Raw genomic sequence first — 25928 nt, forward strand, 5'->3', positions numbered from 1 at the left:
CCTGGTGGCACAGTGGTTGCGCGTCCGCCTGCCGATGCGGGGGAACCGGGTTCGCGCCCCGGTCCGGGAGGCTCCCACGTGCCACGGAGCAGCTGGGCCCATGAGCCATGGCCACTGAGCCTGCGCATCCGGAACCTGTGCTCCGCAACGGGAGAGGCCACAACAGTGAGAGGCCCGCGTACCGCTAAAAAAAAAAAATTAACTTTTATTTTTATAAAACTAATGCATGCACTTGATAGTACCATGTAAACAATAATAAAAGTGTACCCCCAAAAAGGATCCCTTGCAGCAATCTTTTTTTTCTCTTCCCAGTTCAGCTTTCATGAGACAAGTACTTTGTTTTTTTTTTTTGGCCGTGCCTCACAGCATGTGGGATCTTAGTTCCCTGACTAGGGATCAGATCCATGCCCCCTGCAGTGGAAGCACAGAGTCTTAACCACTGGACTGCTAGGGAAGTCCTGAGACAACTACTTTTAATTCTTTTATCTTTTTGATTTAATATCCATCTCCATAATTCTAAATATTAGACTTCCATTACCTGATGTATGAATTTTAGGTATTATAGTTTGACTTCCTCCGTGCTAGTTGAGGAGTTACCATATATGCCCTAATATTAGGCAAGGTTTCACCACCTGCAGTCATCCCATCACCTTATATTCAAAGCCTTGAGTAGTCACCTAACATGATTTTTCAGTTTTATTTTGAAGAGCAATGTGTTCAGAATGGCACATTACCTGAAACAGTTTTATTTGATATTTGTTTTCTGTGCTTACAGAAGTTAGTCGATAGAACCATAATTAAGAAAGAAAGAGAAAGGAGGTTAAAATTGAACATAGATTTAAGATTATTCCCTTGATTCATATTGCTAGTGTTCATTTTAGCTGTATGACCTTGGGCAAATTACTTAATCCGTTTGAACCTCTGTTTCCTCATCTGTAAAAAGGGAGTAATAATATTTGTAAGGATTAAATGCATTGCTACATATTAAGTGCTTAGAATGTCCCTAGCACATATTAAGCATCCTATAAGTTGTATGACTATATTAGTTGTATCACTAATCTTAACAGACTTTTTACAAATAAGTAGCAAAAGTATTTCATAAGGTTACTGCGGAATTTACAAATAAACTCCTGTAGAGAAAATGTGTTTCTAAACTAAATTAGATGAAAATGAACAAGACTTACTCTGGAAAACTGTCAAGTAATACAAAAAGAGAAATCTAATGTGTGACAGGTGAAGTGTTTCAGAAAATGGCAAAAGCAATATTTCTAAGATAATATATTCTAATATAGTACTTAAACATGTATGTATAGACTTCTAAGTCTGGAGAACAGTGGCAGAAGCCTGATGCAATTTTCCCACCCACCTACCTATAAACCAATAAAAAAACACTTATAAATCACACACCACCCCTGCCCTCAGCATTAAGAAACAGATTACCACAACCTTCAAATTACCTATAAGCAGAGAAATCAGATTCCAAGAGCTCCTCCTGCCCATGTGAAAAGTGGGAAAGGGAAGTCTTAACAGATTTGTTGAAAGAGTTTAGGGACATGGAAGTCTTAGATGAAGCACAAAAATACCACTTCCAAAAGAGAGAAATTCATCACTTAAGTTCCAAAATACTGAACACAGGTTTGAAATCTGATTGTTCACAGTTCCAGCCACAGAGAAGAGCTTGAAAGCAAGCAATACCAGAATTGGTAAGCTGAAATTACCAGTGCTTCATAGGGAAGGAGTGAAGACATGGAGACTTGGAGTCATGGATAAAGAGAAAGAAGGAAGAGGAAAAAATTAATAATCTTTCAGAAAAAGAAAGAGGATGTTCTTTAACTAGGAACTCTGACCATGAAATGAATAGAAATAGAAAAGAATGGATCACATCCATACAGAACTTCTCTGAGAAGAAACAGTGTGAATCAAAGCATATCAGCTGATGAATATCTCTCCTTCTCCCCAAAAAAAGAAAAACGTGAGGCAGAAGAAAATTGACACAATAATATCAAAATGAAATAAAACATCTTCAAACCATACTTGGAGATAAGGGTAAAAAAATACCTTCACTCAGAAATATAACACAGAACAGAAAGGGACAAAAAACAGGATGAAATAAAGTCAGATTCGATTAAACCGAGAAAGTAGAAGGAAAAAAATCATATCAGAAATGAAGACTAAGTTACAAGTTTCCCAACAAACAATAGAGTCAAATGCAAATATGATAAAAGACATAGAAGAAAAACAAGAAGACCAAGAGAATCTGACAGTTTTAGTGAAAGGTGGGTACAAAAAGTCTCACATGTAATTGGTGTCTCTCAAGAAGGCAGAGGAATAAAAGCATAACATTTAAACGCATAATCAAGAAAACCTTCTGGAAATAAAAGATCTGAATCTTGAATTTTGAATATATGAAAAGTTCATACTAGACGATAAACTCCAAGATATATTCTAGTAAAGCTATACAACTTTAAAGATTCAGAAAAATTCTCAGGGCCTCCAGGGTAAAAAGATGAAGTGACTTACAAGGGCCAGAGAATTAGAATGGTATTGGGTTTCTCAAAAGCAATATACACAGCAAGAAATAGTGGCGCATGGCCAATTAAAAATATTTTCAAATTGGCTTAGAAAAGCAAAACCCACTTTATAACGTACAAAAGGCCCTTAAAACAGTAAAAGTAAAAGAATGAACAAAGATATACCTGGCAAACAAATAATAAGAAAACAGGTTTGGCAATGCTGATAACAAAGTAGAAGTCAAACCAAAAAGCATTGAACAAGACAAAAGAGAATAGTTTATAATGCTACAACCACAATTCACAACAAAGATACAATAGTTATGTATATGAACCGAATAACAGCAACAATCTGTGTAAATCAGAAGCTATAAAAAATGCAAGTAGTGGGCTTCCCTGGTGGCGCAGTGGTTGAGAGTCCGCCTGCCGATGCAGGGGATACGGGTTCGTGCCCCGGTCTGGGAAGATCCCACATGCCACGGAGCGGCTGGGCCCGTGAGCCATGGCCACTGAGCCTGCGCGTCCGGAGCCTGTGCTCCGCAAAGGGAGAGGCCACAACAGTGAGAGGCCCGCGTACCGCAAAAAAAAAAAAAAAAATGCGAGTAGTGAAAGGCACTAAAAATTGGAGACTTTAATACTCTTAGCACAAGATAGGTGTTGTAGACAAAAAATAAGGTTATAAAAGATCTAAACCACATAATAAGGCAGATCATCAGGTATATCCATTACTACATCCTAGTAGAGACTATATTTCAAACACAGAATATTCATAAAAATTGTTGCTAAATTAGGAAAACATCAGTAGGTTCCATTCAAGAAAGCAAAAGCAAAACCAAAAAGCAAAAGGGCACTTCTATCTTGAAATTTAGAAACCTTCTATTATATGTTAGAAAGCCTTGTGCAAAAAAGTTCATAGCAGTTTTATTCATAGTATTTGAGTCTGGGTGGAGAATGGATAGACTAATATATTGATAAAGTTCAGTTTCACTCAGCAGTAAGAAGCATTGAACCGTTATACATGCAATAACATGGATAAATCTCAAAATGTCCATATAGTTTTATTCCATTTATGTAAAATCTTAAATATATGCAAAATTAAGCAATTGTGCTAAAACTGGGAGGAGGAGAAAAACTGACTGTGAAAGAACATGAGGGAGCTTTCTAGAGTGATAGAAAATTTCAACATCTTGATTGAACTTGAAAAGTTCAGCATCTTTGGTATGCATTCAAAATTATGCCTCAATTAAAAAATTAACTCTTGGATAAACGGGGAATGCAAACAAATTACAGAGTTTCTAAAAAGTAATAATAATGGGGCTTCCCTGGTGGCGCAGTGGTTAAGAATCCACCTGTCAATGCAGGGGACATGGGTTTGAGCCCTGGTCCAGGAAGATCCCACATGCTGCGGAGCAACTAAGCCTGTGCGCCACAACTACTGAGCCTGTGCTCTAGAGCCTGCGAGCCACAACTGCTGAGCCCGTGTGCCAAAACTACTGAAGCCCACGTGCCTAGAGCCCATGCTCCACAACAAGAGAAGCCACTGCAATGAAAAGCCCACGCATTGCAATGAAGAGTAGCCGCTCCTCGCTGCAACTAGAGAAAGCTGCACATGGCAACAAAGAACCAAAGCAGCCAAAAGTAAATAAATAAATAAATTTATGAATAATAATGAAAATGCTACCTAGATACACCAGAATCTGTGGAATACGTTTAAAGCTGTGAGCAGAGGAAAATTCATACTCCTAAATTATCAGCTGTTAAAGGAAAATTCAAAAGTAAATTCTAAAGATTTTATTGGCTTTATCAGCAATTGATCCATTGGGCAACATCTAGTCTAGCAGATAGAAAATGGCTCTGAAGAGCTGCAGAAGGCCAAGAGATTTTGATAGAACAAAGTGAGCAGGAGGAACAAGGAAGTTATACTGGGCATTTGCTGATTGGTTAAAATGGGGTTACTGGCCTTAATGGAGCAAAAGGAAGTCTTGGAGCTGGGACAAGTAACTTGTGCTGATAGGTTGACTTAGGCTTATCTTTTCTGGAAGAGCTGAGTGTAGAAACCTAACCACTAAATTTTGGCTTTCTGACTTGGGGCTTAGCATGAGCAACTCCACCTTGGGCCTAATCTGGTTACTTTAGCATAGTAAAAATAGAAGATTGAAAATAAATAATTCCCAACTCAGAAACAAAAAAGAGCAAAGCAAAACACACAAAAAAAGGGAATAATAGATAAAAGTAGAAGTTAATGAATTAAAGAACAGAAAAACTATACATAAAATTGATGAGTCAATCCTGGACCTTTGTGCGAAAATTCACAAAGTACATAAACCACTAGCTAGTTTAATCAAGGGGCAAAGGAGAATGCACAAACATACAAAATAAGAAATAAGAAGGAAATAACTTGATACAGAAGAAATTGAGAAAATCATACACAACTATTATGTACACACTATGCAAATAAATTTGAAAACCTAGATGAAATGGATTATTAGGAAAATACAGTTTGAGAAAATTGACCTCACTAGAGAGTTTCTTAAAAACTTAGATAAATTTCTCTGTTTCTTTTATGGAAATTTTCAAGGAGCTATCCCACAAAACACCAGGCCTGAGTGATTTCACAAGGGAATCTGCAAAACCTTTAGATAGCATGTAGTCCCGATGCTACACAAATCATTTCAGACCATAGAAAATGAAGGAAAACTTTCTAATTATTTTTATGAAGCAAGACTAATACTGATTTCTGAACCTGATAAAGATGGTGCCAAAAAATGAAAATTAGACATTTATGAATATCAGTGCAAAATCCTAAATATTGTGCAATCTCTTAACACTATATTCACATACATTGTGATGAAGTGAGGTTTATAGTAGGAGTACAAGAATGATTCAGTATTTGGAAGTTTGTTGATATAATTTACCATATTAATAGCTCTAAGGAGAACAGTCATATTCTCTTTTTAGATGTTGGGAAAGTCTGTGACAAATTCAACACCTATTCCTAATAAAATCTTTTAAGAAAACAGGAATGGATAGATCCTTGCTTAACATGATTTTCGTAAATACACATGGACACTCACATACATACATACATCAAAACATCTTAATCCTAAAGCTAGCATCTTAATGGGGAAACACTGAGATCAGAGAGGAAGGGTGCTCAGTGTCTCCACTATTTAACATTGTACTGGAAGTATGAACCAATACAGTTAGGAAAAAGAAAATTATAAGCTTCCCTTTTCTCTTAGGGAAAGAGAAAAGTTTCTTTACAAGTGACATGATAGTGTATCTGGAAAGCCCTAGAAAATCAATGATAAAACTTTCCAAATAATTTAGCAAGATTGCAGGATATAAAATAATAAATCTTAGTGTACTCAGTCAATTCAACAATATAACAAAAGGGAAAATTGCATTTACATTAGCCACGAAAAATAAAGTACTTAAATTCATAAGGATTTCCTTTTAACAAGAATTGTTCAAAAGCCTATATGATGCAAACTATAAAACGTTTCTTGTTCTCAGTTAAGACATCTCAACATTATGAAGATTCTGAAGTTAGTAAATCTAATGAGACCCTAATAAAAATACCCAACAATTTTTTGGTATAGAGCTAAGCTAGTTAATACTGAAGTTCATTTGGAAAAATAAAACATGCAAGAATATCAAAACATTAAAGGGAAAATATTGGGGGAGGGTGTCTAGACCTACCAGATTTCAAAATATACTAAGAAGGCTCTATAATTTAAAAAGGAAGCTATTGGCACATGAATAGACAGACCAATAAGATAGTATAACATTTAGATATGGACACAACTACATATGGAACTCTAAAACAAAGTGGTATTTCAAAGCACTGTGAAAAAAGGGACATTTTAGTAAAAAGCGTTGGTACAACTAGATAGTTGGGAAAAGATAATTAGGGCCATTGTTTATACCATACATAAGAATAAACTCTAAATGGATCAGAGATGTAAATATCAAAAAACTATACAAATAACAAAATATGGGTGAATTTTTCTATACCATGGTATAAGGGAAATTTTTCTGTGACTGAAGGTACAATGAAAGAAAATACTGATAAATTTTACTACATTAAAAAAAATTTTTTAATTGTATGGCCAAAAACTCCATAAAATCAAAATTTGCCGTATATAACAGAGGTAAATTTAGGGTAAATTCCTAAATACAAAGAGTTTTGAAAAAACATTTAAAAGATTAAAAACACTAAAGAAAAAAGGGCAAGAGATGAGAACAGACAAGTCCATACACATATACAGAAAGGTACAAAAATGGCTTAGTGTAGAACTATACTGGTTTTTAATACCAATCCCTACTAAAAAGGATGAGCGCTCCTTGGAGAAAAGGTTGATTTAGGAGCTGGAGCAGTGTAGGGTTTAAAATGATCCTAGAATATCTTGATATTCCAGAAAGTATTGCTCAAAAATTGATGTGGGCATGTCAAAATGACATGGGAGTCAGTTCGAGGGGATCCTAGTAGCCAAATCTGGGATAATTTGAACCCCCAAATAATTAAAGACAGTAATGAATTATGAACTACGGGGGCGGGGCAGCGAAATAGGAGTTAGTGAACTCATACTGATAATGAGTAGGTAGGTAGATAGGTATATAAAGGGGATGATGAGAGTTTCCTGCTGACTGGTAAGAGAGTACTAGCAGTAGAAAATCATTTTGCAGACATCATAATAATGTTTGGTTCTGCAGGAGTTATTGGATGCCTAATTTAGGGATGAGGGGGGTAGAATTTCAATGAGCAACTGTATTTGTTTGTTTTAAATGTGTCCCCAAGATTGCTTATTAGTTGCAAGGAGAAATATGGTAAGTATACTGGAAAAACTGGACAACACCTTGGCAGGGTGATCAAAATGAACATCACCACTGAGGGGCAGATATGTATCTTGTGCCTCTGGATTTAATACTCTTGAGAAGGATATATCACTTATGTAGTATTATGGGAATATATAACCTGAAAATGAGGAAACTTCAGATGAACCCCAAATGAAAAGCATCCCATTAAAAAGAGGAGCGGTCTTCCCAGCATTGCTTGGGTCTGGATGTAGGTGTTTCCCCAATTGGTGATGTATGCGCTTTTCTTTCTATCTATCTATCTATATATATATATATATTGCTTGTTCTTCCAACTTGGTGATGTAAGTTCTCCCAAATTGGTGATGTATGTACATTTTTCTCTGTCTCTGTCTCTGTCTGTCTCTCTCTCTATATATATATTGCTTGTCCTTATATTGTAACTTACTACTAATATAATAAATTTCCTTATTTCTTGCTTATTAAAAAAAAAGGGGGGGAGAGGAGACCTACATTCTCCAAAAACAATCTTCTAGATTAAAGGAAACAAATACAACATGTGATGCTGGACTGGAGGGAAGAAATTCTATAAAAGACATTGGGTCCATTGAAATATGGATGGTAAATTAGGGCAAAGTATTAATGTTAAATTCCCTGAAACTAATAACTGTGCTATAGTGATGAGAGAATGTTTATATGCTCAGGCAATGCACACTGAAGTAGTTTGGAATAAAAAAGACATGTATGGGACTTCCCTGGCAGTCCAGTGGTTAAGACTCCACACTTCCACTGCAGGGGACATGGGTTTGATCCCTGGTCAGGGAATTAGGATCCTGCATGCTGCTGCCAAAAAAAAATTGTATGCAACTCACTCTCAAATGGTTCAGAAAAACATCTATATATTTCGAGAGAAGAATAAAACAAATGGAGCGATTTTTTAGTAATTGGTGAATCTGAGTAGAATACACAGGATTTCTTTGTACTATTTTTCCAGCTTTTCTGTAAATTTGGAGTTATTTCCAAGTAAAAAGTTTTCTTTTTTAAAAAAAAAAGGGAAAAAAGACTACACTGACTTACCATTTTCATCCAGCATATTATATGGCAAAAAAAAAAAAAAACACAAACCTCCCAGTATTGCTGGAGCAAATACAAAATGGTAAAATTTCCATGGAGGGGAGTTTGGCAATATCTAACAAAATTACATATACATTCACCATTCTACCCAGCAGTCACACTTCTGAGAATATACGCTGATGTTATACCTCAAGCAATTTATATACATATATGTGTATATGTATATATACATGTATATATGTTCATTGCAGCAATATTTGTTATTGCAAAACATTGAAAACTATTGTGTCCAAATGAAATTGATTGAATAAACATGCGCACAGTGGAGAACTGTGCAGCTTAAAAAGGAATGAGGAAGATGTCTGTGCCCTGAAACGAAGTGGTTTCCAGGATGTATTTCTAAATTAAAGGACAGAGGAATTTAGTATGTGGCCTTTTGTGTAAGAAAGAAGAGGAAATAAGGAAGCATAAATATACCTGTTTACCTTTTTTAAACATACACACATAAGAAAGATGAACCAGAAAGCAATAAAGTTGGTTACCCACCTACAGGAGACAGTGGTGAGGTAAGGGAAGGAAATATTTCTCCAAGTTATACCTTTTTGTATAGCTCTTTATATTTGAAAGCAGGGTGATTTTTTTGATAGTCCCAATAAATGAAATTAACTCAATAAGGATGTCAGGGGAGACTAAAACCAAAAGCAAACCAAAACCGACTTAGTTCAAACTGACAATTGAAGGATGGAGAAATAGCTAATCCAAGTAACTGTAAAACTCAGTACTCTGTTCTTCAGTTTGAGGAGAAGGGACTACAAAGAAATTCTGAACTCAAAAGTTCATTTTTTTAGCAGTATGGATGTTATGCTCTGAAACTTTAAATATATAAAAGGATGGAGCAAATGAATAAATGTTAATTTTGTTGGAAGCCAGGGTTTTCAATAGAAGAAGAGAGAGACAGGTATGGATGTGGGAAAGTAAGGAAAAGCCCTGTGGGGATGGATTCTAATTGGAGATGGAAGTGTGAACTCATGATTTTGAAAATACATTGTATATACATGACATATGTCACATACATGTGTGCATATATATTCCAACTCATGCACTGAAGGGCTCCAGAAGCAAAGAGATACCACAGTAGCAATGAACACATGGACCACCTAGATCTTTATTTCTAACATTCCTAGTAAAAGAAACCAAGGCTCTTTGGAGAAATGGTTGATTCCAGAGCTGAGACAGGAAAGTGACATAAGCCAGAATGTCTTGTTATGCCAGAAAGCAAAAAATTGTTCAAAAATGATAGGGGCATGTCAGAATGACACAGGAGTCAGCTTGAATGGGTTCCCACTGGCTGAGTCTGTCATGATTTGAGTCCCCAAATAACAAAGGACAATAAAGAATTACAAACCATTGAAAAGTTGGAATCCAGGAGTTAATACCCATAAGAGAAAAAAGACGGATTTTCCTGACAGAAGAATGCCAGCTGATGAATATGGAAGGAATTCTGGGATTGGAAAATCATAGTAAAAGATTGGGCAAGAATCATTGGATGCTAAATCTGGAGTGAAATTTTGATGAGCAGTATATTTGCGTGGTCTTGAAGTGTCTTCCATAGGTTGCTTATTAGAAGAAAGAAAACAGTAAAACTCCAGTGGAGAACCAGATCCCACAGCTAGTTACCAAGTCTTATCATCACCAGTAAGGGGCAGATGAACATCATATAATCCGGGTTTACTACCCTGAGTAGCATGAGTTATGTAGTATTTCAACTGGGACTATACAGTCTGAATCTAATGATGAGACTACTGCAAACCCAAAAAGGGGAAATTTTTAAAGGAGAGGAAATCTGTGAGAAAGAATTCCAAATAATTTGTGTAGATAGTCCGCCCTCAAAGAGGGGGTGCTTAATGGCCTCTTGCTGATGTGCTTTCACCTATGCTGTTCTCTGCCTAAAAGAATCCTCTTGCCCATCAGAAATCTTCTTTCTCAGCCTTTAAACCAGTATCATTTGTGTGTGTGTGTGTGTGTGTGTGTGTGTGTGTGTGTGTGTGTGTGTGTGTGTGTGTGTGAGAGAGAGAGAGAGAGAGAGAGAGAGAGAGAGAGATACTGAGTTGACCTGACCCCCTTTTTTTCTCTCTTGGAAATTTTCATTCCATTCATCCACATAATTGTCTTTGGAGCTGCTCTGTTCTTTTATGCCCCTAACCCTCTGGTTGAATACCCCTAGGCATGCACTTAACCCCGGTGAAGACAGCATACCCATTATTTGGGATTTTTTAAACTAGGAACTCTGCTTTTTGAACTGTAAGATGGCAAATTTAAGAAATGAATGATAAAGAAATCATAATACCAGGGAAAAAAGCTAAAGGGTTTAACTAAGATTTTGTCTGAGGAATACAGAGGGATCCTCAAATATTCAGGGACAATAATGAGAGAATAAAATTGGTTTCTGCTTACCCCCTACCAAATTCAGTTTGTTCATCAAATTAGGAACCACAGTTTAATTCGGTTTCTGTCACTTACAACCAAAAACATAAAGCCTCAGTTTAAATCAGGGTTTCTCAACAGTGGCACTAAACAACGTTTTGGACTCTCCTGTCATGTTAATGCAAAGGAATGTGACTCTTTTCCTCCAGTCCTCTTCAGGGATATTGCCAAATATCTACCAGGGGGCTAATATCCACTGCCTTCAGTTGAGAGACAACAAATATTTGAGTCCTGCAATGCTGATCTCTGAGAATATTGTGAACAAGACAGAAATACTTACCGTTCAGAGAAGATAGGCAAAAAATTAAGTGCACACAAAAATCTTAAAATCAAATTCATAATAAATTCTCTGAAAGAAACAGATACTGAAATGAGAAATAATGGGGTGAAGAGTGCTACTTTATTTAATTAATTTGTTTAAGAGTGCTAGTTTATTTTTTTAATAAATTTTTTTTTTTTTTTTTAAAGAGGGGTGCTTAATTCCCCACTCCTTGAGCGTGGGCTTCGAATAGTTACTTCCTTCCAAAGAGTACAGTATGGAGAGGGGTGAAGGGTAATTTTATAGTAGAAAAAACTGCCAAATAATTTTTCAGGCAAGTGGGACTTCCCTGGTGGTGCAGTGGTTAAGAATCCATCTGCCGATGCAGGGGGCACAGGTTCAATCCCTGGTCCGGGAAGATCTGACATGCCGCGGAGCAACTAAGCCCGTGCGCCACAACTGCTGAGCCCGAGTGCTGCAACTACTAAAGCCCACGCACCTAGAGCCCATGCTCCACAGGAAGAGAAGCCACTGCAATGAGAAGAAGCCCACACACTGCAACGAAGAGTAGACCCCACTCACCGCAACTAGAGAAGGCCCACGCGCAGCGATGAAGACCCAACACAGCCGTAAATATATAAATAAATAAATAAATTTATTTATTTAAAAAGAATTCTTCTGGCAAGTAATCAAGGTCAACATCAACAGGGATAAGTTATGTTGACAGGATGTATCCCCAGTCTAATCATGAGGATATGAGACAAATTCAATAGAAGTGACATTCAACAAATACCCGACCAGTACCTCTCAATTGTCAAGGTCACCAGAAACGAGGAAAATCTGAGAAATTTTCACAGCCCAGAGGAGCTTAAGTAAACCTAACAACTAAATGTGTGGGATCTTGGAACAGAAGAAGAACATAGGGTAAAAATGAAGGAAATTTGAATAAAATATATTTAGACATAGTTAAATGACAGTTATATCAATTTTAGTTCATTAACAAATGTACAATACTAGTGTAAGATATTAATAGGGGAAACTGGGGTATAATATGGGAAATCTGTGCTGTATTTTCAAGTTTTCTGTAAACCTATTGGAACTATATACATTATAAATCATTTGTAGGTAAAGATGAAATATTTTGCAAAAATAGCCATCTATTGTTACCTTTTTTTTTTTTTTTTTTTTTTTTTTGCGCGCTGTACGCGGGCCTCTCACTGTTGTGGCCTCTTTCTTTGCGGAGCACAGGCTCCGGACGCGCAGGCTCAGTGGCCATGGCTCACGGGCCCAGCCGCTCCGCGGCATGTGGGATCTTCCCGGACCGGGGCACGAACCCGTGTCCCCTGCATCAGCAGGCGGATTCTCAACCACTGCGCCACCAGGGAAGCCCAATTGTTACCATTCTTAAAGAAGGGAGGACATAATCTTATAATAAAGAGTAGTCATTTAGTCATTTAAGTTTAATAAGTTAAGCTTTATGGAAAAAATTTATAACTCAGGCAATAGATATAAGTTGACATTTGCCCTTTTTATCTCCATCCTCCAAAATTTTTATTCAAGTTGATCAAAAAACTCACTTCTTGTTATTTTTAATCTCATGGGGAAATGAGGAATCACCATATCTTTATACCTATCCACCTCATGAGTTAAATCATTAGTGTTTATATGATTATGTTTACTGCTGCTCAGCCCAGTCACTGGATTGAACCCGGGCCACGGCAGTGAAAGCCCGGAATCCTAACCACTAGGCCACCAGGGAACTTCCTTTGTTCCTTTTTGATATAACTTCTTTTCCTGGAGTTAACAATTGTTTCATTTTTTTTCGTTTAATCATTTAACACTATTTAAAGTGTCTGTTGCCTTTTTCCTAAATCCTCCAACAAACTCTGTCAAACACAAAGTTTTATTTTTATCCTGGAGCTGCCATCATCCATCCTCCTCCAGTATAGTCTGGTTGCTTTGTAGGCCTGCTGTACAGCTGTCCTCTGAGGACATCCCTTTTATCATTGTCTTGGGAATTCCCTTTACCTCTGTCCTCTGTTGGATCTTTCTCTTTCTTCGTTACTTTGATGTTATAATGAAGCACGTCTCCTGAGTAAAAGTGAACATGGGATCTAAGTTTTTTGAGAGACTTGGCATATCTGAAAATATCTTTATCCAACCATTATACATGGCTGATAGATTGACAGGATATAGATTTTTTTAACAACTTTCTTGAAGTAAAATCGACAAGAGATTAAAACTAGGCATCTAGTTTTAGTTTTCTAGTGCACAGTTTAATAAGTTTTGACAACTACAACACTCATGAAACCATCACCACAGTCAAAATACAGAAGCTGTCCATAATCCCCAAAAGTTTCTTCATGATCCTTTATAACCTCTTTGCCACCCCTGGCCCATCCCTTCCCCAGGTAACTTATCTGTTTTCTGTCACTATACATTAGTTTGCATTTTCTAAAGTTTTATATAAATGAAATCATAGAGCTTGTGTTCTTTTTTTTTTTTGGTTGGTTTTCACTCAGCATAATTATTGTGAGATTATCGCTGTTGTGTGTGTCAAAAATTAATTCCTTTTTATTGCCAAGTAGCAAAATGGAATCATTGTATGGATGTACCACAATTTGTTTATTCATTTACTTTTTTTTTTTTTTTTTTTTTTTTTCGTGGTATGAGGGCCTCCCTCTGCTGCGGCCTCTCCCGCTGCGGAGCACAGGCTCCGGACGCGCAGGCTCAGCGGCCATGGCCCACGGGCCCAGCCGCTCCGCGGCACGTGGGATCCTCCCAGACCGGGGCGCGAACCCGGTTCCCCCGCATCGGCAGGCGGACGCGCAACCACTGCGCCACCAGGGAGGCCCCTATTCATTTACTTTTTGATGGACATTTGGGTATTTCCAGTTTTGAGCTATTATGATCATTCATATATATGTCTTTGTATGGACTTAAGCTTTCATTTTTCTTAGATAAATACCCAGGAGTGGAATGGATCGTAGGTGGTGTATATTTAAAAGCACGTGTTATTTAACACTGTATTTAAAACTGCATGTTCTCCAAAGTGCTTGTACCATTTTACATTCCCATCTTCGGTATATGAGAGTTCCATTTGCTGCACAGACCATAGAGGGCTGTGGGTTTGTTTGGCCATTCTAATAGATGCATAAGAACATCTTGTGATTTTAATTTGTATTTTCCTAATGACCAATGATGTTGAACGTGTATTCACGTCCTTATTTGCCGTCCATGTAGCTTCTTCATGAATTCTCTTTAGATCTTGGCCTGTTTGTTTTTTTTTTAATTATGTTGTTTAAGTTACTGCGTTTTGACAGTTCTTTATATGTCCTGGATACAAATCCTTTATCAGGTATATGATTTGCAAATATTGTTTTCCAGTCTGTGGCTTGTTTTATTCTCTTAATAGTGTCTTTCAAAGACCAGAAGTTTTAAATTTTGATTAAGTTTAGTGATCAATTTTTCCTTTAATGGGTCATACTTTTGATGTCATATCCAAAAACTTTTTATACCTAACCTAACATCGTGAATGTTTTTTTCCAGTTTTTTTTCTGGAAGTTTTTGGTTTTAGCTCTTACTTTTAGTTCTGTGATCCATTTTGGTTTTGTTTTTGGCCATGCCATGTGGCTTGTGGGATCTTAGTTCCCCAACCAGGGATTGAACCCAGGCCACAGCAGTGAAATAGCCAAGTCCTAACCACTGGACCACCAGGGAATTCCCTGTGATCCATTTTGAGTTACTTTTGTTTATGATATAACATATAGATCCCAGTCTTTTTTTTTTTTTTTTTTTTTTTTTTGCATATGGTTATCTGCTTGTTCCAGCACCTTTTTTTGAGAAGACTATATTTTCTCCACTGAATTGCCTTTTCACACTTGTGGAAAAAAATCAATTGACCATATATGTATGGGTCTATTTCTTTTGATCTATTTGTCGGTATTTATGTCAAAAATTCCACTGCCTTGATTAGAGTAGCTTCAGCATACGTCTTGGAGTCAGGAAGCTTAAGTCTTTCAACTTTGTTCTTCTCAAATTTGTTTTTGCTATTCTAGGCCCTTGCAGTTCCATTTGAATTTTAGATTCAGCTTGTCAATTTCTACCCCAAAATCTTCTGTGTTTTGATTATGTTGTGTTTTTGGGGGTTGGTTTGTTTGGCCACTCCATGTAACATGTAGAATCTTAGTTCCCCAGCAGGGATCGAACCCCTGCCCCCTGAAGTGGAAGCACAGATTCTTAACCACTGGACCACCAGGGAAGTCCCTTGATTACAATTGTGTTGGATCTATAAATCAACTTGGGAAGAATTGGCATTTTAACAATATTTATTCTTCTAACCTGTGAACACAGTACATCTTTCCATTTATTTAGATCTTTCTTTAACTCTTTCAGGAACATTTAGTAGTTTTCATGGTATTGGTCTTGCACATCTTTTGCCAGATTTATCCCCAATTATTTCATATTTTTTGATGCTATTGTAAGTGGTATTTTTTTATTTCCAGAAATTGAACTCCAGAAATTTCAATTTCTGGAGTTTTGTTGCTGGTATATAGAAATACAGCTGATTTTTCTGTACTGATATTTTGTCCTGCATCCTTGCTAAACACTTATTAGCCCAACACTTGCTGTATATTCCATCAGATTTTCTACAGTCGTGATGTCTGGGAATAAAGGTTTAGTTAAATTTACTTCTTTACAATCTGGATTCTTTTATTTCTTTATTTCTGTACTTTTTTTTCTTATTGCACTGGCTAGAATTTCTAGTACAATATTGAATTAAAATGGCAAAAGCAAATATATATACTCCCAGTCTTAATGGGAAAACATCCAGATTTTCATAATTAAAATTTTTTTTTTTTATTGGCTGTGCCACACAGCATACAGGATCCTAGTTCCCCGACCAGGGATCGAACCCGTGCCCCCTGTGGTGGAAGCATGGAGTCTTAACCACTGAACCGCCAGGGAAGTCCCCATTAAATTTCATGCTAAGTTTAGGATTTTCCTGAATGTTCTGTATGGGGTGAGGAAGTTCTCTTCTATTCCTAGTTTGCTGAGGGGTTTTTTAAAATCAGGAATAGGTCTCAGATTCTGTCATATGCTTTTTCTGTATCTCTTGAGATAATCATATGACTTCTGTTTTTTAGTCTATTAATATGAAGAATTTATTGATTTTCAAATGTTGAATTAGCTTTGCCTTCCTGGGATAAACCCACGTGGCCATCCTATATTGTTCTTTTTATATAGTGTTTGATTCAGTCTGCTAAAATTTAGTTTAAAATGTTTGCATCCTATATTCATGAGTAATATTGCTCTGTAGTTTTCTTGTAATAGCTTTGTCTGGTTTGGGGATCAGAGTAATGCTGGCCTAATAGAATGAGTTGGAAACTATTTCATCCTCTTCGGTTTCCTGGAAGAGTTGTTGTAGAATCAGTAGTATTTCTTAAGTAGAATTCTCCAGTGAAGCCATTTGGGCTGGAGTTTTCTTTGTGTGAAGGTTTGTAACTACACATTTAGTTTCTTTACCTATTCAGGTTATTATAGTTATTTACCTATTCAGGTAATATGTTTATATGTGAGATTTGGTTTTATGTCTTTCAAAGAATATGTCCATTTCCTCTAAGTTGTCAAATTTATTAGCATAAAATTGTTGGTAATATTCTTACTCTCCTCTTAATATCTCCAGAATCTGTAGTGATGCTGCTGCTCATCCATGATACTGGAAATTTTGTCTTTTCTCTTTTTTGCTTATCTCTAATCAGTCTTATTGATCTTAAAGAACTTGGCTATTGTTTCATTTTTTTTTTCTTTTTCCTTTTTTTTTTTTGGTTTGTTTGTTTTTCAGTTAGTTGATTTTCACTTGGAGCTTTGAGTATAGATTTTATGATAAGAATTTTTTTCCTTAACCGGCTATTGCTTTCTTTTTTTTCTTCTTTTTTTTTTGTTTGTTTGTTTGTTTTTTAGTTAGTTGATTTTCACTTGGAGCTTCAAGTATAGTTTTTCTGATAAGAATTTTTTTCCTTTAGAAGTTTGAAGGCATTACTTTTGTTAATCTTGTTATTGAAAAACCCACTGATATCCTAATTCCCTTCTCTTTTTGTGTGATATAGTGTTTTTCTTGAAGCTTTTAGTATGGCAAAGTTCTGTAATTTTTATAAGGATGTACCTTGGTATAGTTTGGGGTTTTTTTAAGTCATTAAGCTGGGCTTGCATGGTCCCTTCAGCATAGGAACTCTGTCTTTTGATCCTGGAATTCTTGTTGTTGTATTTTTTTCTTTGATCCTATCTGTTTTCTTCAGTATCTCTATTCTTTGGATTTTGTATCTTCTGTATTTAACTTTTATCTTTTCTCTTTTATTATCTACCTGTTTGTCTCATGTATACACACACACACATGCTTTTTGAAAGATTTCCTTGATTTTCCTATCCATGTATTTATTTATTGTTTTGCCTCTTCTGTTTTTTAAATTCCAAGATCTGTCTTCTTCACTGATAGCATCCTATTATTATATTTCTCTGAAGAATTATTATTATTTTTTTTGAAGTTTTCTTTTGCTCCCTGCATTACTTCTATTTCCTGTAGATTCTTTTTTCTGAAGATTAGTTTTGGTCTTTCACATTTTTTAATGAATTAATTTTTTAAATTTTAAAAACAATTAATTAATTTGGCTGCACTGGGTCTTCATTGTGGCACATGGGCTCTTCATTGAGGTGCGCGGGCTCAGTAGTTGCAGCGCAAGTGCTTAGTTGCAGTATGTGGGATCTTAGTTCCCCGACCAGGGATTGACCAGGGCTCGAACCCAGGCATCTTGCCTTGGGAGCGAGGAGTCTTAACCACTGGGACCCAGGGATGTTCCTGGTCTTTCACATTTTTAAGAGGCCTTTCACAAATGACTGGTAATCCTTGCCTGTTTATTCATATTTAATGGTTAGTTAATAAGCAGCTGATGGGACTAAATGTGCCTAATTTGGGCTTGTTGACTAGTGAGATTCACTGTTGTGATTGGTTACTTTTAAAATCTCTCTGGTGTCCTGCACTTTTACTGTGATCTGTTTAGATGTGGGTATCTTTTTGTTGTGCTTAACATATATTGTAGTGATTAACATATATTGTAGTTCTATCTGTGAATTCATGTTTTTGATATTTCTTCAAAATTTTCAGCCAATATCTCATTCAGCTTTACCTTTTTCTATTCTCCATAGTTTCTCCTTTGAGAATTTTTAATATATAAATTTATTTATTTATTATTTATTTTTGGCTGTGTTGGGGCTTCGTTGCTGCATGCGGGCTTTCTCCAGCTGCAGCGAGCAAGGGCTACTCTTCGTTGCCATGTGCGGGCTTGTCATTGTGGTGGCTTCTCTTGTTGCGGAGCACGGGCTTCTAGGCACGAGGGCTTCAGTAGTTGTGGCATGCAGGCTCAGTAGTTGTGGCTCGTGGGCTCTAGAGCACAGGCTCAGTAGTTGTGGTGCACAGGCTTAGTTGCTCCGCAGCATGTGGGATCTTCCCGGATCAGGGCTCGAACCCGTGTCCCCTGCATTGGCAGGCAGATTCTTAACCATTGCGCCACCAGGGAAGTCCATCTCCTTTGAGAATTCTTATTGACATTTATTATTAGATCTTTACATTCAGTGCTCTTTTAACCTCTTAGTTTCTATGTTTCTGTTCTTCTTTGCTGTTTTGGGTTCTTTCTTAATGTTTATCTTCCATTTCCCCAATTATTTTTTAGGCATGTCTAATCCATTTAGGGTTTTTTTGTGGTTTTTTTTTAATTACAGCAGTTGTATTTTTCATTTACAGAAATTACATTTGGTTCTTTCTGATTGCTTTGTATTCTCTGTTCATTTTTCAATAACATTATTTCTTCTTAGTTCTTGTATGGTTATTTTATATTCTGTCTCTGGCAATTCCAGTGCCTAACTATTTGGGATATCTAATCTATTTCTGCTGACGCTTGCAGTGGCCCGCTTATTGTGTGTTTGATATTTGATTGTGTACTGATATTTGATAAAAATCTGTGGAAATGCTGAAAGGCCGGAATTGTAGGTGATTATTTCTCAAATGACTTAGGATTGCTTTTGCTGGGTGTCAAGGGGCACTTGTATCCTAGAACCACTTTAATTTCTTGACATAGGAATTTTCTGACCATCTAGAGTAGGATAAGTTATAACCTCAGGTCTTTGGTTGCAAAATCCCAGAGAAGCCTCTCTACCCAGAGCATGGACAAAAAGGCTCCTTTGTAGGTCCCCGAGCTGTGCAGCTTGTGGGATCTCAATTGCCCGACCAGGGATTGAACCTGGGCCACCGCAGTGAAAGCCTGGAATCCTAACACTTAGGCCACCAGGGAATTCCCTACATGTAGTCAGTTTTTTTCCCACCCATTTTACAACGTATATTGAAGTTGCCGCCCCCTCAGGGGTTTTGGTCTGATATAGAGAGCATTTCTCTAGAACATTAGTTCTTAAAGATGCTTTGGAAAACACTGCATACTATATATACCTCTTAAATTATTGTAATGTTCACAAGCATCTTAAGGGTTCAAAGAGGGCTTTGAAGTAAGGAAAATTTCCCAAATGTATTTGACCATAATACTTTTTTTTTAATGTTAACAGCCTATACTTATTGAAACCAAAATGTTTGTAATCATTGGGTACCTGAAATTTTAAGTTTATATTCTTATTCTCCAACAAGTTGAGTCAGAATAAGATATTCTGTGTTGACACTTCAGGATCAGTAGATATATTAGCTGCTAACCAAGCTGACTATAAAGTGGACGACAAACTTATATGAAAACTCTGGATGTAAAAGATCATCTCTGTATGGAGTTAGGGTGTATGAATTTATTAGAATTTAGAATTCTAGCCAGTGTTTACTAAATGTATATTCCAGGCATTGTGATAAATATTTCATAGTGTCTTTATGTTGCCCTCAGGAAGAAAATATATCAAACTTTAACCTAGCCTTCAAGGGCCCTGGTGATCTGGCCACTGCATCCTCCTCCAACCTCATCTCCCACACCTCTCACACTGGACACCAGCGACATTGGCCTTTCAATGCACCAAGTATGTTCCAGCCCAAAAGCCTTTGTCTTGCCCTTTCCTTCCAGCACCAGATATTCAAGTGGCTGCCTTTTTTGTCCTCAGGGTCTTTCCTCACCACTGAATCTCAGTTGACTACAGTTGCCTTATTACTCTACTATCACATGGTCTTGCTTAGATTTCTCCCACCAGTAGACTATAACCTTATGAGAATCATTGATCTCTCTTAACCTCTCTTACTGTGAGACACACAAATGCTTGATAAATAGTTGTTGAATGTTGAATGAATAAGAGGAAGAAACTCATCACTTGCCCAAGTTCACAGCTAATAAATGACAGAGCTGAGTCTCAAACCTGGGTCTGTCAGAATTCTGTGTTGCTAGTACCATACTTTATCTAAACAAGGATTATCCTATTCCTGCCACCTTACCAGTTCAAAATATTGTTAGACTTTTCCTTTTGAATTGCCTTCAGAGTCTTTATTCTTTTGAAATCTCCTGGTGGTAGCAGATTTTGATTCTTTGAAGATACATGTAATTTATAGAAATAACTAAAAGCTATTCAGAACCAAATCTGCTAAATAATCAGGCTGGGGAAACCAGTAGTGGGGGAGGGGGGAATATTCTAAAGTGACCTCAGTTGGCTTTTCTTTTTTTAATTGGGTCTAAAAGAGAGTTCTGAAAGAAGAATATTAAAAAAAAAAAAAGAGAAGTTGTGGCAATATTAGTAGAACATTTGTAGAGCCTCCCAAGGGGACTTCTTAAAAGACAGTATTCATTTGAGTATATAATATTTCCATTGTGTGGATTAAGAAACTAGTTTTGTTGCTTTCATAGTTACACCTGATACAAATGAAAATCAGTTCCCCATCTCAAAGCAAATGTTTAATACAAGCATATCTGAAAATGACAGTTTATTCAATAAAACTAAGATATGCATTTGGATGGTTTTATCTTGTCAAACTTTGGACAACAGATTTCAGCTTTGTTATTGGTCATGTTAAGACGTTAAACTAGCCAGAGAAGAAATTGTGCATAAGGTGGAAGATGATACAAAATTATATCTGAAGCAAAAGAATAAGATAGGTACCAAACTCTAAAGATTTTTTGGTTGATAGTTTTCACTCTACTTGTAACTCACTGTATGTTTAGTGATGGTTTGATTTTTTTTTCATTTCAAATATTCCATTTCTTTTTTCTCTTTGTTTTTTCCTGCTTTCTTTTAACTTTCTTCTCACTGAACTTGAAGTTTTGGAATTGATTTCAGGAAAAGTTGGAGTGGTGGTAGGTGTTTGGGGGTTTTTTGGTGGCTTGAGTGAGGGGACATTTTTGGAGGAACATATGAGTAGCATTTGCTGAACATGATATATGGTATCTTTGTGCTTTTTCTTTTGAAAAGGAAATAGTGTTTAGCTGGAGATGATTGGGTTTTTATCTAATTATGTATGTTAAAAATATGAAATAGTGTTACATGTAGAAATGCTGTCTTTTATAATTTTTGAAATAGGTATTTGTTATGTGTATTTCACCACAGTTGTTTTAAAAAAAGAAATCATCTGATCTAATCGCATTTTATAGAGAAGTGATATATCTAGTTTATGGCAAAACTTGAATTACATGATGATCTTCCGATTCCCATTTAGTGTTTTTTCCAACATTATTGTTACTCCTTTTAGCTAACATGGTAGCTAATAGATTTGTGCCTCATGGAAGAGGAGGGCTCCACTTGACACAAACATTTGGCTTTTCATATAAAATAAAATTATCAATTCTCAGGGCTAGATTTTCATTTTTCAAATCTCATTTATCACAATTTGAACTAAGGTCTTTTAGGTAGTGTACATGAGTGCTGTGTCATGTGTTACTGATTTCTTCTACTTTTAAGACTGAACATTCTTCACGATCCGAAAGGAAAAGAAGAGACTCTTTCGGGATGTTTGACGGTTATGATAGCTGCAGTGAGGACACGAGTAGCAGCTCCAGCTCTGAGGAGAGTGAAGAGGAAGTTGCTCCTTTACCTTCTAATCTGCCAATTATCAAAAACAATGGCCAAGTGTACACATACCCAGATGGTAAATCTGGCATGGGTGAGTATGGAGTATATACTTCAGCTCAGGGGAACAGCCTCACCTGTTACACACCTTTATACTTGAGGGTATGTTTTGATTCCATTTCTTCTGTCATTTCCCTTAGAATTTTTAAAGAACAGTTTGAAGAAACACAGTCTGAAACTTATAGTTCTAGATAAGATCACTGGGTTTGTGTTAAATCTCTTTATTTTGCATACCTACCACCGGCTGGTAGAAAATAATGAAAACAAAAGGCAGCTGAGAAACTTAATGGGACTTAAATTCCATAATTAAATAATAAATCCCTATGTAATTGGAAGTGTGTAAGATAATAGACTTACAGAGTTGAAAGAGACTTTCAAAGTTAAGTCTCCCTTCTCTTTAACGATTCCTTATAAGTTTTCTGTTTTAACACTTTGGCAATAGGGTATCTCTAATTACCAGAATATCCTTTATATTGAACCAAAATTATCCTTGCTCTAACTTTTGTCTTTTGGTCTTAATTTTCATTTTTAAAGGTACACAGAATGATTCTAATCCCTCTTACAAAGACATCTCTTCCCATCACACTACAACACTTATTTCTAGTGTGTCTCTAGAACATACTAAGTAAACCTAATTACTTCAGTCATTTCTCATAGCATCAGTGATTTAATTCATCAGTATCCTGCTCACTTTCTTCTGGGAATACTTCAGATTATGTGGTAGTAGGGTGACAACTTGTCTTTCCTGAGACTGTCCTGGTTTTAGGATTAAACGTCCCACATCCTGGAAAAGGACCTCAGGCAAATAGTTGGTCACCCTGTGTGATTAGGACAGAAGGTAGTTCAGCTTTTATCTCCTTTTTTTAGGACACTGTGTTTCCATTCAGGCCACCAAAATTGCTTTAGCTTTTTTAAAACTAATACTGAATTTGCAGATAACTGAAACCCCATGAACTAGACCAATTTAAATCAGTCTTGTGCTTTTGCAGTTGATTTTTTAAACCCAAGGTGTTAAGACTTTAAAACTCTCCATGTAACCTTTTTCCTACTAAATTTTGGTCTTAGAAATATTTTATTCCTAATTCTTTCATCTAATGTTGAATGCAGTGTCATCTGATTGTCATTTGCAGATTTGATAATAATGCCCTGTAAGTCATATTCTAAGAGTCTTTTTTTTTTTTTTTAATTAGTTTCCTTTGGCCTTTAATGACATTGGTACTTTTTTTTTTTTTTTGGCTGTGTTGGGTCTCTGCTGCTGCGTGTGGGCTTTTCTCTAGTTGTGGCAAGCAGGGGCTTCTCTTCGTTGTGGTGCACAGGCTTCTCATTGGGTGGCTTCTCTTGTTGTGGAGCATGGGCTCTAGGCGCGGGGGCTTCAGTAGTTGTGGCACTCGGGCTCAGTAGTTGTGGTTCGTGGGCTCTAGAACACAGGCTCAGTAGTTGTGGCGCACGGGCTTAGTTGCTCCATGGCAAGTGGGATCTTCCCGGACCAGGGCTCGAACCCGTGTCCCGTGCATTGGCAGGTGGACTCTTAACCACTGCACCACCAGGGAAGCCCTATATTCTAGTCTCTTGATTAAAACGTTGAGCATCGAAGGGCCTGGTACAGAGTACTGCAGATCATATCAAAGAACTTAACTTCACTTATCAAGACTCACTAGGTGTGGTCATCCAACCAGTTAAAACCTACCTAGGTGTTTTCTACTTCAGCTTGAATTTCTCAATCCTTATTGACAAAGCTACATGAGAGATTTTATCAAATGTGTTAACTCCTGTTAATATACATCTTGTCGTGGTTTAGTTATGATATACCAGTCTGGTAATCTTATCACAAAAGGGAGCTTTGCCAGACTCTGTTTTACAGATACAAATAGGAACAATATAGCATAAACTCCCTGGTGGAGCTTACATCCTGGTCATGGGAATTCTAGTTTGACATGTTCAGTTCTTGGCAAAGATATACTCTCCATTTGGGATTGCTTTTTTTTTTTTAACATAGATGATCCACAAACCTTTTAAATAATCTGTTCTAGAATTTTTACAACAGAAAATCGTTCAGGCTTTTTTTCCCTTAGACACCCTTTGTTTATCTCTTATCCTCGGCTTCTTACATTTTTTTCCATGATTTCTCATAATTTGTTATGAGAACTTACTGGTTAAACTGTAAGTTCCTCCAGTTATAACTGTTTAGATGGATATTTGAACCCACTCAACCCACTCAGCAGCATAGTTGTTTGCTCTGTTATCTTTTTTGCCCCAACTTTACTGAGGAATAACTGACAAATATAATTGTATATGTTTAAATGTATAAATGTCTATAAATGTGGTGATTTGATATACATGGATACGGTGGAATGATTACCAAGATCAAGATAATTAACACACCTGTCACCTCACAAAGTTAACTGAGAGTATGTGTGTGTGTGTTTGTGTGCACGGTGTGAGCACAAGATCCACTCTCAGCAACTTCCAGGTATACAATACAGTAGTGTTATTAACTATAGTCACCATGCTGCACGTTAGATCCTCACAACTTATTCTTTTTATAACTGAAAATTTGTACCCCTGGCAACCACCATTCTATGAAATGGGCTTTTTTTTTTTTAAGGTTCCACATATAAGTGATACCGTACACTATTTGTCTTTCTCTTTCTGGCTTATTTCACTTAGCATAATCCCCTCCAGTTTTGTCCATGTTGTCAGAAATGACAATATTTCCTTCTTTTTATGGCTGAATAATACTCAATTATAATGAATAATATTCCAATTTAATGAATAATATTCCATATATATGGATACCATATCTATATCTATATCTATATATATACCACATTTTTTTTTAATCCACTCATCCATCAAAAGACATTTAGTGTGCTTCCAAAACTTGGCTGTTGTGAATAATGCTACAATGAACATGGGAGGACAGATATCTCTTTGAGATACTGAGTTGCAGTCAACTAATTTTTGATAAGGGCAATAAGAACACACAATGGGGAAAGGATAGTCTTTTCAGTAAATGGTGTTGGGAAATTTGATATCCATATGCAAAAGAAAAACTGGACCCCTATCTTATACCACTCACAAAAATTAACTTGAAAATGGATTAAAGACTTAAATGTAAGACCTGAAACTGTAAAACTCCTAGAAGAAAACATAAGAAAGAAGCTCCTTGACGTAGGTCTTAGCAATGATTTCTTGGATAAGACACCAAAAGCACAGGCAACAAAAGCTAAAATAAGCAGTGAGGTTACATTAAACTAAAGAGGTTCTGCTTAGCAAAGGAAACAGTAAATTGAAAAGGCAGCCTACAGAGTGGGAGAAAATATTTGTAAACCATATATTCGATAAGGGGTTAATATCCAAAATATATAAAGGACTCATACAACTCAATAGCCTTAAAAAAGCAAATAATCCAATTTAAAAATGGACAAAGGACCTGAATAGACATTTTTCCAAAGAAGACATGCAAATGGCCAATAAGTACATGAAAATGTGCTCAACATCACTAATCATCAGGGAAATGAAGATCAAAACCACAATGAGATATCACCTCATACCTTTTAGGATGGCTAGTATCAAAAAGACAAGAGATAACAAATGTTGAGGAGGATGTGGAAAAAGGGAAGTCTTATAAACTCTTGGTGGTAATGTAAATTGGTATAGCCATTATTGAAAACAGTATGGTGATTCCTCAAAAA

At 36.5% G+C, this 25928-nt stretch overlaps 1 protein-coding gene across 13 annotated transcripts in view; it reads left to right on the forward strand.

The window, feature by feature from the left end:
- Window positions 1-25928, forward strand: part of MBTD1 (mbt domain containing 1) — a 69348-nt gene that overhangs the window by 6845 nt on the left and 36575 nt on the right. For 9 of the 13 annotated variants that reach the window (XM_024130431.3, XM_024130435.3, XM_007116561.4 and 6 more), the window contains one exon: window positions 22066-22267. In XM_024130431.3, coding sequence (XP_023986199.1) covers window positions 22114-22267 — 154 coding nt within the window. In that variant the 5' untranslated portion in view covers window positions 22066-22113. Of the gene's footprint in view, window positions 1-20075; window positions 20206-22065; window positions 22268-25928 lie in introns of all 13 variants that reach the window. The other 4 variants (XM_024130429.3, XM_028499714.2, XM_024130430.3 and 1 more) reach the window with 1 other exon arrangement.

The sequence above is a fragment of the Physeter macrocephalus genome, chromosome 14 (genome assembly GCF_002837175.3).
Source record: "Physeter macrocephalus isolate SW-GA chromosome 14, ASM283717v5, whole genome shotgun sequence".
NCBI classification, from domain to species: Eukaryota; Metazoa; Chordata; class Mammalia; order Artiodactyla; family Physeteridae; genus Physeter; species Physeter macrocephalus.